This window comes from Aptenodytes forsteri, unplaced genomic scaffold (genome assembly GCF_000699145.1).
Source record: "Aptenodytes forsteri isolate BGI_AS27 unplaced genomic scaffold, ASM69914v1 Scaffold257, whole genome shotgun sequence".
Classification (NCBI taxonomy): domain Eukaryota; kingdom Metazoa; phylum Chordata; class Aves; order Sphenisciformes; family Spheniscidae; genus Aptenodytes; species Aptenodytes forsteri.
The window spans coordinates 4,197,333-4,212,611 of NW_008795194.1; the positions used below are offsets into that span (position 1 = coordinate 4,197,333).

The following is a 15,279-nucleotide window of genomic DNA, read 5'->3' on the forward strand; positions in this document are numbered from 1 at the left end:
ATAATAGTGATGTAGCATTAAAACATTTGTATATACTACTGCACTTTTAGAACCATAATGTAGTAACTAAAAATTATTTTATAAAAAAAAAAAAAAAAAATCTAAAGGAAAACTTACTTAGAGGTGTCTTTGGTACTGCTGGTTCTTCAGATTTGAGAGATTTGCTAATACCGAAATGATTTTCAGCAGAAACACGGAAGTGATATTCCACGTTTTCTTTGAGCCCTTTTACCACTAGTGATGTCCCTTTCACTCTAGAGTCAACAGTGTACCAGGCAGTCTTTGGTACTTCTCGTCTCTCAACAATATAACCTAGGATATCTGCACCACCATCATCTGTAGGAGGCCTCCAGCTTACTCTGACAGAACGAGCTTGTATATCATCATACTCAAGTGGCCCTTCTGGTGGATTTGGAATGCCAATCACTCTGACTTTAATATACACAGCTTTTTTGCCACACTTGTTTTCAAGTGCCAAATCATAGGTTCCTGAATCTTCTCTTTCTGCATCTTTAATCACAAGTTCTGTGTGAGTGTCAGAAGTCGCAATCATGGCCCTCTTGCTGATGTCATGTCCTTCTTTTGTCCATTTGCATATTGGGATGGGCTTACCCTTAATGGGTATTGTAAGCCTGATAACTCCACCTTGTCTCACCATGAGACCTTCCTGGTATTTTTCATCAAGTTCGTAGTCAGGATATTCTGTAAACAAAATTAACATGTCATGCTATGTCTGTTTTACAGATGACATCATATCTGCTTTAGGCAAGTACTTTTTTAGGACAACTTATAATAAGAGTTAAGAATTGAAGTGTCTTACCAAGCATTTCTGTTATTTTGACTGTTCCTGGCACTTCAGCAGGTTCTCCTGGCCCACCAGCATTACAGGCTAGCACACGGAATCTGTACTCTGCACCCTGGGGGAGATGTGTCAAGGTGTATTCACGAATCTTGGTTGGCGTGGTATTGCATTTGGTCCATTCAAATTGATCAACCTTCTGCATCTCAATTAAGTAGCCAGTAACTTTAGAACCACCTTCATCTTCTGGTGGACTCCAAGCCAGGGAGACAGATGTTCTTGTAGTATCAGTGACTCTTGGATTCTGAGGTTTACCTGGAGGAGCTGGAAGAGAAGATCAGATGCGGGGGTGGGATCTTTTTTTATGAATATTTAAAAGATGTAACAAATGCTAACTTGCAACATATGATCTGTATTAAGTCTATAGGATTTACACAGGAAAACTTAGAATGAAAGATTTTCACTAATATTTTCTTGGTTTTCTCCAGTCAGAATCTCATTTGTTAATACACCCAGATAAATTTCCAAATTAGAAAAAAGAGTAAATTTTACTGGTATAATTCCCGTCTGCCATGATGTGCTTAATCTTTGTAGGAAATTACTTACCAATTGGATCTCTGGCAACAGCAGACTTGGAAGGACGGCTGGGTTTCCCAGTGCCTCTGGCATTGATTGCTGTGACTCGGTGTTCATATTCTAATCCTTCAACCAACCCAGTGGAACGGTAACGAGTCATAGTGACTGGAACTTTATTTACACGGATCCATCTATCTGCTCTAACTTCTTTGCGTTCCACAATATAACCAGTAATCTGTGAGTCACCATCATCTTCCGGAGGATACCAAGTTAATGTCATGCCATCCCGAGAGATATCAAACACTTCTGGAGTGCCAGGAGGACCAGGAATACCTGTAAAAACATAACACAGAATTAGTGAAGAAAGCGTCAAATGATTCTACACATTAGTAATATGCAATATATTGTGAATGACAATGTAATATCAATGTCCTATCAAACTCTTTTTATCAGCAGATATCAAAGTACTTTACAAACTAGGTCAGTGAAATACTCCTGTTTTTGTAATTGGGGTAAAGCAATTTTTAAGGCTAATGGTAGACCTGAGCAGAAAATCCAAGTTTACTATCCGGGTTCTGTGCAGTGCATCTATAATACCTATATAGATTTATAGATGGCATTTTTCTCTGGAAGGATAACAAGACTACCGTGCATCATAATGTACTATTTTATTTGGCGAAAGGAATTAGTAACATCTAGAAAAATCTAATCTATGTGTGGATATATAAGCCCATTTAAATATATATTTTTATTTTTAAAGGTAGATAATAAGCAAAAATTCAGCCTTACGGATTCTGCTCTTGCATTCTATAATTTCAGACTGCAGGTAGGATCCGATTCCAAAGCGGTTTGTAGCAGCCACACGGAACACGTATTCTGCACCTTCAACAAGTCTGGTGAACTTAAACATTGTCCTGGTTACTGACTCTGAAACTGGCAGCCATCCAGGACGGTGAGCATCGCGCTGTTCTACCACATAGCCACTAAGGGTAGCTCCACCATCCAGCTCAGGTGGCTCCCAGGAGATGGTTACATAATTTGAATCAATTTCATCAATTCGGATAGGTCCAATAGGTGGTCCAGGTTTGTCTAGAAAAAAAAGAAAATTAAAAAACAAAAAAAAAAGTGGAGAAAAGGAATCATATTGCTGATGTAACAAAGTTCAGATGGAGAAAGATCATGGGCAATTATTTTCATAAATCCTTACCAAGGATTATAACCTTTATTGTATCAGTAACTGTTCCAGTTGTGTTCTTCAGTTCGAGCGTATACTCTCCAGTGTCATGTATAGTGGTCTCACGCACTGTTAATTTAGCCATTTTGGCAACAGTCTCCGTTTTGATGCGTTCCGATTCTTTTAGTTTAGAACCAGCAAAGAACCAAGATGCAGCTGGAGGTGGTCGTCCTTCAATTGGAATAGTTAACTCAATGGGCTTGCCAGCAGGTACATGAATTGTCTTCTGAGGTATTCCAGCGAAGTCAATTGTTGGTAGAACTGAGAAAAGCAAATAATTGATATTTTAAATTTCCATTTTATAAATATCACATTCATTTGATGTAAGCTTCACCCTGTTATTTTTAACAGTAGATACCTACCTTTTTGGTCTCGTACTGTCACTGCTGTGACAATCTCTCGTGGTTCTGAGACGCCCTTCTGATTCTGTGCTCTGACCCTGAACAAGTACTGTTCACCTTCATTGAGAGAGATAATTGTATGCTCGTAGACGGTAGGCTTCAGTGTCACTACCTTCAACCATCTTTCTGTTCCGGCTTTGCTGGCCTCAATAACATAGCCAGTCAATCTGCTGCCACCATCATGTGGTGGTTTCTCCCACGCAAGAGTAACAGTTGATTTAGTGGTGTCAATCACTTCAAGTTTTTGTGGTACCATGGGGACATCAGATACTAGTACAGCATCAGACGTTTCACAAGCTTCACCAATGCCGTAAATATTTTCTGGTAATACTCTGAAATAATACAAAGCTCCTTCTAGAAGTCCAGTAACTCTATAAAATGTCTTGCTGCATTTGGTAGTGACAGTCTTGTAAGCTCTCATGGAAGCTTCACGTTTCTCAATTATATAATTGTTGACTGGGGCTCCACCGTCAATGGTTGGAATATCCCACGTAAGTGTCACAGAATCTTTTGATACTTCCTTAATTCTCACTGCAGCTGGTGGACCAGGTGTATCTAAAACAAAAAAAAGATTTGTTTTTTTCCTTTTGGATCCTTTCCTTTTAGTCAGTGACTGATTCTGCATAAAAAAACAATGCTGGGTTTTGATTTGTAAACTGGCACAGCTTTAGAAACTATGTATTTTCCTTTGGATTAGATTGTTTTTCTGACTTCCCAAACATTCCCAAGTTATTTAAACTGCAAACTTCCTCTGGAAATGAATGACTTTCTTATTCCTGAGCAATGTGCACTATGAGTGATGTAATGCCCATATACAATTGTAGCAGTACTTACCGTACACTTTTACAGAAATAGTTGCAGATTTTTTTCCTGATTGATTTTCAGCCTCAATGACGTATTTTCCAGCATCATACCGATTAACTTTATCCACAATAAGCAGAGTGTAGCTGTCAGTAGTATCAATAATAGCTCGACTTACAAGGTCAACACCCTGCTTACTCCATGTGATTACGGGAGCAGGTCTACCAGATACAGAGACCATTAGGCGCAGGGAGCCACCAGCTCTGACTGTAACTGTCTTCTTCAGATCATCAGCAAGTTCAAGCTCAGGTATTTCTGATGAAGGGTGTAAGAAACATGGAATTAATTAATCTTTTAGTAGTTCTAAAGGAAAACATATTTATTCCTTAAAATATACATTGTCTTCAAATTACCTATTCTTTCCACGGGTTCTATTTCTGCTGATGATTCACTAAATTCACTCATACCATTCACATTTGTAGCAGCAACTCTGAATTGGTATTTCTGGGTTGTTTTAAGACCAGTCACGGTGAACTCAGTATTCCTCAGAGTGGCAGTTGTATGTGGTCGATACCACTGTTCAGTACCTTCTTCTTTCATTTCAAGAACATAGCCTAAGATGTCAGCACCACCATCATAGGTGGGCTTTGACCATGCTAAACTTATGCTGTGCTTAGTAGTATCCACGACTCTTGGAGCTGAAGGTGGTGCAGGAGTATCTTTGAAAAAGAAGAAAATGCATTTCACATTGGTGCAGGAAACGTTTTAAAGTTAAAAACAATTTCTAAACAGCTAATGCTAGGAAATGCATTTAAAATGAACTATTAATGGCTTTTAGGTTTATTCTAATACTAGCTAGTTCAGTGAGATCATATGTGGTTTTGGGTATCTTAGTCGAAGTGTCAACACGGGTTTATGCTCCATTATTATAAGTAAATATTAAAATATGTTTTAAATGTGGCATTGTATGTGGTCGATACCACTGTTCAGTACCTTCTTCTTTCATTTCAAGAACATAGCCTAAGATGTCAGCACCACCATCATAGGTGGGCTTTGACCATGCTAAACTTATGCTGTGCTTAGTAGTATCCACGACTCTTGGAGCTGAAGGTGGTGCAGGAGTATCTTTGAAAAAGAAGAAAATGCATTTCACATTGGTGCAGGAAACGTTTTAAAGTTAAAAACAATTTCTAAACAGCTAATGCTAGGAAATGCATTTAAAATGAACTATTAATGGCTTTTAGGTTTATTCTAATACTAGCTAGTTCAGTGAGATCATATGTGGTTTTGGGTATCTTAGTCGAAGTGTCAACACGGGTTTATGCTCCATTATTATAAGTAAATATTAAAATATGTTTTAAATGTGGCAACTTACATGATGGTTCTTTACATAACATGTACTGTGAAGCTTCACTAGGCTCACTGTTCCCAGCAGCATTCACTGCAGTGACACGGAACTGGTACTGGCTGCCTTCCATGAGACCAGTGACTTTCAGTCTGGTATCATAAACAGTGTAATCTCTGTTCACTCGTGTCCAGCGCAGACTTTTCCTTTCACGTTTGTCCACAAGATAGTCCTTAATCTCACTGCCACCATCTGATTCTGGTTTTGTCCACTGAATAATGATATGTTCCTTGCCGACACTCACTTCTTCAGGAGCACCGGGCTGTGTTGGGATAGCTGTTTTATTTTAAAAGGTGAAAAAAAAAATTATTTAAAAAATTGTTTATCTATGAGAAACATTCCACAAATTCTGATGCACAATGGAAGATAATAACACTCACTGAAAGCATTCCTGGCAATCACAGATTCTGTTTCAAGTGGAACACCTGGTCCATATTTGTTGACAGCTCTCACACGGAAGATGTATTCGTTATTTTTAATAAGTTTTGTTACCACACATGATAAAGTCTGGCATTCAGCCTCAACAATAACCCAATGAAGTCTGCTGGTTTCACGCCTTTCTACGATATAGTGAGTGATTTGTGCACCTCCATCTTCCTCAGGAATGTTCCATGCAAGAGTACATTTCTCTTCTGTTACTCTGCTAATAGTGATTTTGCCTGCACATGGACCTGGTGAGTCTGGGTAGAGATGAAAATAAATAGTGTTATTAGCAGCTAAGGAAAAGCATCTCACTCTTATTTAAAAGAATGTGGGTTTTTTAGTATACTAAGTATAAATATTAATCGTGGGATACATACCAAGCACTTTGACAAGAACAGAAATTTGTTTCATCCCACTGGCATTTTTAACTGTTAGAGTATATTTTCCACTATCACTTCTGTCACAGAGCTTGATAATTGCAATGGCTCGTTTGCTGGTGTATTGCAGAGATATCTTTTCACATAGATCCAATTCCCTGTCACCTTTGGACCAGAAGACTTTTGGTTCAGGTTTCCCACCAATGGCTGCATCAAGAACAAGATCTGATCCAGCCCTAATGGTCACAACTTCTCCCTGCAGTCTGGCATCGAGTTCAGCCTTTGGTGGTGCTGTCATAAGGAAAAAGAGATTAAAAACAAATGACATGACAGTACTAAAAATAGAACATTATGTATCTTTTTAATTGTTCCAAGAGAATATTTCTTACAGTATTCATCTTTGCAAATGACAGCACCAGTCGATTCAGATCCTTTGCTAATCACACCAGCAGCATTCTTTGCTAGTACACGGAATTCATATGCTTCATCTTCACTAAGAGCTGTCACAGTAAAAAAGTTTTCTGATACAATGGTATAATTGCATTTCAGCCAGCGCCCATCACCAGATTCATTATATGGTTTGCGCTCTATAATATATCCGATAATTTTGCTTCCACCATCATAAAGGGGTGCTGACCAGCTCAGCGACACTGTAGATCTGGTGACATCTGTTACTTCTGGTCTTCCTGGTGGATCTGGAGGAATAAAACAGAAAAATGATAAATGCAATTCTATTTTAGCTTAAATAACAACATAACTCTAAAAGTAATACTTACCAACTGGATTTTGAGCCACTACAGGTCTGGAAGCTTCACTAGCTTTGCTAACACCTGCAGCATTTAGAGCATAGGTTCTGAATTGATATTCTAGGCCTTCCACCAATCCCGTGACTTTGTAGTTGCATTCACAGCATGGCACTTTGTTTTCCTTCACCCAAAGGATGGTGTTGCGCTCCTTCTTTTCAACCCAATATCCAATGACTTTGCTGCCACCATCATGATAGGGTTCCTCCCAGCGAATGGCCATGGCAGTTGCAGACACAGAATAGACTTCTGGCCTTGAAGGTGGGCTTGGTGGGACTAAACACAAAAAAGACGGGGAGGAAAATGTTAGTTCTTACAAATACCTCAGTCAGAGGAAAAGAATAAATTTTGAGAAGTGTTTCACTTACCGAATGGATGCTCAGCAACTATTGTTTTTGATTCAAGGGGTTTGCTGACACCAAATCTGTTTTCTGAACTTACTCGGAAACTGTACTCCTGGTATTTTGTGAGATGAGTGACTTTGATCTGTGTACGTTTCACACTGGAATTTACCAGCTGCCATGCTGTTGTGCCAGATTCACGTTTCTCTACAATGTAGTTCGTAATGTCACTGCCACCATTATCTTCAGGTTCTTTCCAGGTCAACACACAGGATTCAGCAGAGACAGATGATATTTCAATTGGGCCAGTGACAGGACCTGGCCTTCCTATGACTACCACTGTGACAGTAAATGTTTTCACACCAGCAGTGTTTTCAAGTGTGAGGTAGTATTTACCAGAGTCACCTCTCATACTGTCCTTTACAGTCAGTATGGTTCTGTCTTTTGTTGTCTTGATGGTCACTCTCTCAGTTTCCTTCAGCCTCATCTCCTCAAGTTTCCATGTCACTTTTGGAGCTGGGCGCCCACTGATTGGTATATCAATAGTAAAGGTGCTTCCAGCCTTGCATGTTATGAGCTGTCTGCTTATTTCGCTGAGATCTGCTGTTGGTTCAATCTGTGGCTCCTTAATAATAACAGAAGAGAAAGCTTCTCTCGGCTCACTGTAGCCAGCATCATTCTTTGCCTTGACCCGGAACTCATATTCAGTGTTCTCCACAAGGCCTTCAACAGTGAAAGTAAGTTGTTTGGTTTGTCCAGCTTCAATCCAGGAGTCAGATCCTTTTTGTTTCATTTCAAGAAGGTATCCAGTAACACGGCTACCACCATCATGATCAGGTTTAAGCCAAGCTAAAACTACAGAAGATTTGGTTGTATCGACAATATCTAGTCTCTTAGGTGGAGCAGGTTCTTCTGTGGCTACAACTGGTTCTGTTAATTCACAGGGTTCACCTACACCATATTCATTTTCTGCTGACACTCGATAGTAATACGGCACACCTTCTGCCAGATCAGTGACCTTAAAGATTTGTCGAGTGCATGTTGAACTCACCACTTGCCAGCTACGACGGCTTGCTTCCCGTTTTTCCACAATGTAGTGATGGATGCGTGAACCTCCATCCAGAACAGGAGCATCCCACATTAAAGTAATAGATCCTCGAGTCACATCTTTAAATGTAATAGGTCCTGGTGGACCAGGCGTGTCTAAAACCTTGACAGTAAATGTGATAGACTTACTTCCACTGTTGTTTTCCACAGTAAAGACATACTTGCCAGCATCATTTCTATTGCATTCCTCCACAGTCAATGTGCTGAATGAATCAGTTGTTTGAATGTCAGCACGCAAGCTAAGATTAGCATCTGCTTTGGACCACACAGCAGTAGGAACAGGTCTTCCAGAGAAGGCAATAAATAGACGAATGCTTGCACCTGCTCTTACAATATGAGTCTGCTTGAAGTTTGCATCAATATCAATTTCAGGTGCAGAAAGCCTGTCCACGGTTTGGACTGACGCAGGAACTTCACAACTTTCTCCTTTGCCAGCACCATTGACAGCACTAACTCTGAATTTATAGTGTTCTCCTGCCTCCAAATCAACAACAGTATATTTAGTAGCAAGAACAGTCTCTGCATTGACTTTCTGCCATGCTTCGAGATCAGCTTTGCACATCTCAATGATGTACCCAATTATTTCCATGCCTCCGTCAAAAACTGGCTTAGTCCACTCTAAGCTTACACTAGTCTTTGATGTATCTGTCACCTTTACAACATTAGGAGCACTTGGTGGGCTGACTGGTTCTCTACATTTAATCAGCTTTGAAACATCACTTGCAGGTCCAACTCCTGCAGCGTTTTCAGCCATGACATGGAATTCATACTCATTGCCTTCAATAAGGCCAGTTACTCTGTATCTGTTCTCAGTAATGGGCCTCTTACTGGATACTTTAACCCAGCGCATGCTCTTCTTTTCTCTCCTTTCTAGAATGTACTCATTTATCTCGCTTCCGCCATCTGATTTTGGTCTTGTCCATGTGAGTGTGATACTGTCTCCTGTTACATTGGTAGGTTCTGGAGTTCCTGGTGCATCAGGGAGAGCTAAAAAAAGAAAAACATCATTAGGAAAACAAGATGGTAACTTCACAGTTATTTCTACAGAATGAGGTGGAAACTTACTGTAAGGTATTTGTGCGGTAACTGGATCAGATTCCAGTGGTCTGCCAACTCCAAATTTGTTCACTGCAGAGACACGGAACTGGTACTCATTGCCCTTAATTAATTTAAGTGCAGTGTAGCTGCAAGCTTCACATTTATCTTCAACTAATGCCCAAGCAATCCTGCTGGTTTCACGTTTTTCAATTATGTAGTGGGAAATAGAAGCACAACCATCATTAGCCGGAGGCTCCCACCATAATGTGACTTTTTCTCCAGTAATGTTCGTGAATCGTATTGGTCCACCAACTTTTCCTGGTGTGTCTGCAATTTTAAAGTTCAGAATTATAATTTGCTGGCACTTAGAATAAAATACTACTTTAAAAGAGCATGCTGAAAGTGTTTGGTGGAGTACCTTGTACTCTGAAGGTAATATCTTCTTGTTTAGTGCCTGATGCATTTTTGGCTTCTACTGTGTAGACTCCACGATGATCCCGGGTAGCATCTCTAATGAAAATTGTACTATATCCAATAGCTGTAGTTATTTCTATATTCATTAGTTTATCAATCTCCTTGCCATCCTTAAACCATGTCACTTTAGGTACTGGACGTCCTTTGATTAGAGCTTTAAGTCTAATGCTCTCTCCAGCTTTAACAGTAAGGCCTTCAAAGTGCTCAGGGCCAAATTCAATTGTTGGAGCAACTAAAAAAGGAAAATATAATTCAGTTCCCATATTTTTTCCTGATACTCTTTTTTAATGTATTAATTATAAAAGATTGTTATATATAGAATTCTTTCACTTAGAAAATGGCATTCTCTGAAAAGCAGCTATTATATGAACTATAAACTTAATTTTTCTGTAAGCGCACAGTGCATCATATTAACAATAGGTGAAAGACACCATTAGTATATGCTGTTACAGTACGCCAAGCTACCTGAGGCACATTTTCATTTCTAAATCATTCAGTGCATCAGAATATTACAGCTTATGATTTCTTTCCAATTTTGCTGCTGCTGCTTATCCAACACAAATGTAGAGTGTCATGCCTTTCAGCAATTGATTACATATTTCTGCCAGATTTGGGTCCTTAATTTAGACCCTCCCACCTTGGAGTACAAACAGAAATGTTCTGAATTGACTGGAAGGACCTCAGTCACACGTTCTTCCCCCCTTGGCCTCCCATTTCCAATCAGTACAGCCAGAAGCTCTAGCTGGCTTCAGTACCCAAATACAAGCATATTAAGAAATAATTCTTACTGTTTTCATCTCTGGTCATGATATAGCCTGAAGACTGTGAAGGCGGGCTGATTGTACCAACAGCATTTCTTGCAAGTACTCTGAATTCATATCGGTCTCCTGAACTGAGTCCTGTAACTGTATATTGGCATTCACTGACATCAGTAAAGTTACATCTGAGCCAACGGTCTTCACTTCCTTGCCGTTTCTCAATGCTGTAGGCCACAATCTTACTGCCTCCATCACGCAGTGGGGGGGTCCATTTAAGGGTGACTGTTTCCCTGGTGACATCAATGTAATCAGGAGTACCAGGTGGGTCTGAAAGGAAAATAATTAAAATTTATTTTTATTACTGCTCACCATAGTCTACAAGACTAGAATTTTCTTGGATGAGTGATTGATCATTCACTCACCCACTGGAGAGACTGCCAAAGTAAATTTGCTCGGCTCACTAGCTCGGCTTAGACCTGCAGCATTTTCAGCGTATACTTGGAACTGGTAATCCAGGCCCTCAAGCAGTCCGGCGATCCTGTATTCTCTGCTAGATATTAATGCAACATTAACCTTCTGCCACAAAATACTATTTCTTTCCTTCTTTTCGACATGGTATCCAATAACCTCTGAACCGCCATCATAAACGGGAGCATCCCAAGATATGGTCATTCCATCAGCCGTTATGTTGTATACAACAGGCTTGCCCGGGGCACCTGGTGGTCTAAACTGATGCTTTGCCACAACTTCTGCTGAGACAAGAGGTGGGCTCACTCCATATCTGTTTTCCGCACGAACTCTAAACTGATATTCAGTGTCTTTAACAAGGTTTGGTACTTTGAAAGTTGTTCTTGCAGCACTTGAACACACCAGCTTCCAGTTCATTTGTGAAGTTTCTCTCTTCTCAATACTGTAGCCAGTAATTTCTCCTCCCCCATCATCTTCAGGAGCTTCCCATGACAAAACTACACTATCTGCTTTGATTTCGTCTAGTCTTAAAGGTCCTTTTGGCTTAGATGGAGGGCCAAGAGTGATGACAGTGATTGTGAATGTTTTTCTGCAGACTACATTATCAAGAATTAAAGTATATTTGCCACCATGCTCCTTTTTCACATTCTTGATGCTTAAGCTTATCTTGTTTTCAGTTTTCTTGAAACGAAGATGTTCAGTTTCTTTAAGAGGGAGGTTGTCCTTGAGCCAGCTCATTGATGGCTTAGGTTTACCTTTATAGGGCAATTCAATGTGCAGGTTATGTCCAATTCTTACTGCAATTTGACCTCCAGGAATATCAGAAAGGTCAGCTTCAGGTGTTATTGTATGTTCTTTAACTGTAATGGGTCCAACAGTAACACCGTCACTCATGCCTTTTTCATTTTTAGCAAAGACTCTGAATTCCATGACAGAAAGCTCTTTAAGTTTTTCAACTTCAAATTCACAGCTCTTACTTGTGCCTGCATATGTCCATTCTTTTTCTTCCTGCAGTTTCTTTTCAATAACATAGTCCGATATAATGCTACCACCATCATAGTCAGGTTTGCTCCACTGCAATTTAACAGAAGTCTTTGTAGAATCTTTCATGGCTAGGTCTTTTACAGGTCCAGGTATGTCTGCAGCTTTCACTGGTTCAGATGTCTCACAAGGTTCACCCAGTCCAATTTCATTTTCAGCAAGAACACGGAAGAAGAATGCAGTCTTCTCTGACAGGTTAGTTAGCTTAAAGGTGGTATGAGAACACTTTGTTGTTACAGTTGACCAGGCCCTCTTTGTAGCATCTCTTTTTTCAACAACATAATTTGTTATTTCAGAACCACCATTAATGAGAGGTGGCTCCCATACCAGTGTAACTGTGCCACGAGAAACATGCTTAAGCTGCAGCTTCTGGCAGGCAGATGGCGTGTCAAGTACTTTTACATTCACAAATGATGATTTCGCTTCTCCAACTCCATTTTCAATTGTAAGAACATATTTTCCTGTATCATTTCGGGTAACTTGAGGAATAGTAAGTAGTGTAGATGATTCTGTGTTCTGGATGATATATCTTTCATCAATCCCAAGATTCTTGTCACCCTTTCTCCATGTGACTGTTGGAGGAGGTCTTCCTTTGAATGGAATCATTATTTGCACATCTTCACCTGCTTTAGCCACAACAGAGGTCCGGAGAGCAACATCCAGATCAATCTCTGGTGCCACTGTGGAAATAAGTAAAAATTAATAGTGCGTACTTGGAATGTAAAATAAGAAATGCTTTGAAAAAAAACCAAAACACAGAAAAATGATAAATAACTGAAAAGTACAGTACCAAGAATATCTTTAGCTTGAACGGGTTCTGTCATTTCAATAGGCTCTCCTTGTCCAGCACAATTTATAGCAGACACACGGAAATAATAATTAACACTTGGCTGAAGGTGTGATACAACATACTCAGTTGTTCTCACTTCTCCCTTAGTACTGACTACAGTCCATTCTTGCTCTTCACCTTCCCTTTTCTCCACCACATAGTTGGTAATTGGACTTCCTCCATCATAAGCAGGTTTAATCCAGCCAAGGGTGACGGATGTCTTGGTTGTATCCACAACCTTCAGCTTTGTTGGTGAGCCTGGCTTATCTGTAAGTGATAGTTTACAGGGGAGGGGGGAAAAAAAATCAGAAGCCATATTTACAATTAATCATAAAGAGGGATAAAATCTGCCCTCAGTTACATTGGTGCAATCCCATCCTAATTGCTCATTGTCCATTGATTTCTAACTAATTAGATATACTGCACGTTGTATCTTACCAACAGGATCTGTGGCTTTGTAGAAGTCAGAAGCTTCAGAGAACGGACCTTGTCCAGCTGCATTGACAGCACAAACTCGGAAATGATATTCGCTGTTTTCAGTCAGACCTGTTACTTTCTCTCTGGTGTCCCGAATGGTTTCTTTAGTAACCTTGAACCAACTCAGACTCTTCTTGTCACGCTTCTCAAGAAAATAGCCTGATATTTCACTGCCTCCATCAACAGTGGGCCTATTCCAGACAACGGTCATAGAATTCTTGGTTATCATTGTGACTTCTGGTACACTAGGTGGTCCAGGTGTAACTGAGTGAAAAAAAAATATGTCAGTAGATCAGTACTACTTACAAATAATACACAAGATGGTTCAGTTGCATAGTTATTTTATATTTCTTACCAAATGAATTTTTGGCTATAACGGGTTCTGACTCCAGTGAATCACCAACTCCAAACTTGTTCACACCACGGACACGGAACACATATTCATTTCCTTTGATAAGTTTTGTTGTAGTTATGATACACCCCTCCAGTTTTTCAGAAATTAAAGACCATACAACCCGACTTGTCTCCCGCTTTTCAACAACATAGTGTGTTACAGGTGCACCACCATCATCTGCTGGTGGGTCCCACGTTATTGTAATCTTTTCAGCAGTGACTGTCTTAAACTGTATAGGTCCACTTGGGGGTCCCGGCTTGTCTGTGGAAGGCAGAAGAGAGAAGATGTTAAGTATTTATTACTGAATTATTGTTTAATAGTATAATGCAGTTGTATCTCAAGACATACCAAGTATCTGTACTCTAACATGGGCTGATGCTGAACCCATGGCATTCTTCAATTTTAATTCATAGGTGCCACTGTTGAGTCGAGTTGCATCCTTGATAAGTATAGAAGCAAATTCTATTGTGTTTTCGATAGACACTAGTGCACTGGTTTGTACTTCATTGCCATTTTTGAACCATTCAATTGTGGGTATAGGCTTGCCTGAGATGCCTAGTTTTAGCTTAACTGAAGTTCCTGCTTTATATTTCACCACTTCTGTATATTCTGGTGGTACATCGATTTCAGGTGCACCTTAAGAAAAAATAAGAATAAGAAAAAGTTAAAAACATACTTATTTTAGACTTGTATTTAATAAACCCAAAAATAATAGTACTTTATTTAAGCTAATTGTTACAGGTGTTTTATAAATACAGATCAAAGTGAAGATAGCATGTATAACAAATCATAAACCTAGAACAAATTAGAACTAATCCTACCAATAAAAGGCAACCACATGTATAAATATAGCCACTTTGGCCATGGGGCATGGGCAGACTTCTGTTGCTCAAAGAAAAAAAATACCATAAGACTTTAAAAATGCAGATACAGCCGAAGATGTTCATTACAATCATGCCCAAATAGCTCACAGTCATTCAAGCTTATTGAATCAATCACTGTAAACTAGCCTTCCATATTTAAAAGACTATGGTTCTACAAAACAGTGCTGCCTTTAAGCTTCCTAGTACCACAAAATGGTACCATTGTATCACTGCAAAACACTTACCGTATGTATCAACACATGTGATAGGACCCACAACGTCTGAGGGATTACTGATGGAACCAACGGCATTCTTAGCAAAGACACGGAATTCATACCGGGAATTCTGTGTCAGACCAGATACTGTGAACTGAGTCTCAATAACATTGGTGAAGCTAGCTTTTGTCCATCTGCCATCTGGAAGATCACGTTTTTCTACGATGTATCCAGTGATCTTGCTACCACCATCAAATGCTGGCTTCTGCCATGACAGAGTGATAGCAGTCTTGGAAATATCTGAGACACGAACGTTTCGTGGTGGTTCTGCAGTAGGAAACATGAGAGTATTGCTAATAGCTGTTTTTGGATATTGGCTTACTGTACAGGACAGAATATCACGGGGGGGGGGGGGGGGGGGGGGGGGGGGGGGGGGGGGGGGGGGGGGGGGGGGG

General features: G+C 39.9%; 1 protein-coding gene across 1 annotated transcript in view; it reads right to left on the reverse strand.

Annotated features, from left to right (window-relative positions):
• The window catches only part of TTN (titin), a 257,627-nt gene that overhangs the window by 11,985 nt on the left and 230,363 nt on the right, over positions 1-15,279 (reverse strand). The window contains exons 273-295 of the mRNA XM_019471879.1: positions 14,855-15,151; positions 14,095-14,382; positions 13,708-14,007; positions 13,314-13,616; positions 12,837-13,142; positions 10,960-12,726; positions 10,568-10,864; positions 9,724-10,011; positions 9,333-9,632; positions 7,188-9,254; positions 6,793-7,095; positions 6,406-6,711; positions 6,017-6,307; positions 5,597-5,896; positions 5,187-5,492; positions 4,225-4,530; positions 3,845-4,126; positions 2,972-3,565; positions 2,583-2,870; positions 2,165-2,464; positions 1,406-1,708; positions 821-1,123; positions 118-702 (exon numbers count right to left, since the gene is read on the reverse strand). Of these exons, the coding sequence (XP_019327424.1) occupies positions 118-702; positions 821-1,123; positions 1,406-1,708; positions 2,165-2,464; positions 2,583-2,870; positions 2,972-3,565; positions 3,845-4,126; positions 4,225-4,530; positions 5,187-5,492; positions 5,597-5,896; positions 6,017-6,307; positions 6,406-6,711; positions 6,793-7,095; positions 7,188-9,254; positions 9,333-9,632; positions 9,724-10,011; positions 10,568-10,864; positions 10,960-12,726; positions 12,837-13,142; positions 13,314-13,616; positions 13,708-14,007; positions 14,095-14,382; positions 14,855-15,151 (10,680 nt within the window). The remainder of the gene's footprint in view (positions 1-117; positions 703-820; positions 1,124-1,405; positions 1,709-2,164; positions 2,465-2,582; positions 2,871-2,971; positions 3,566-3,844; positions 4,127-4,224; positions 4,531-5,186; positions 5,493-5,596; positions 5,897-6,016; positions 6,308-6,405; positions 6,712-6,792; positions 7,096-7,187; positions 9,255-9,332; positions 9,633-9,723; positions 10,012-10,567; positions 10,865-10,959; positions 12,727-12,836; positions 13,143-13,313; positions 13,617-13,707; positions 14,008-14,094; positions 14,383-14,854; positions 15,152-15,279) is intronic.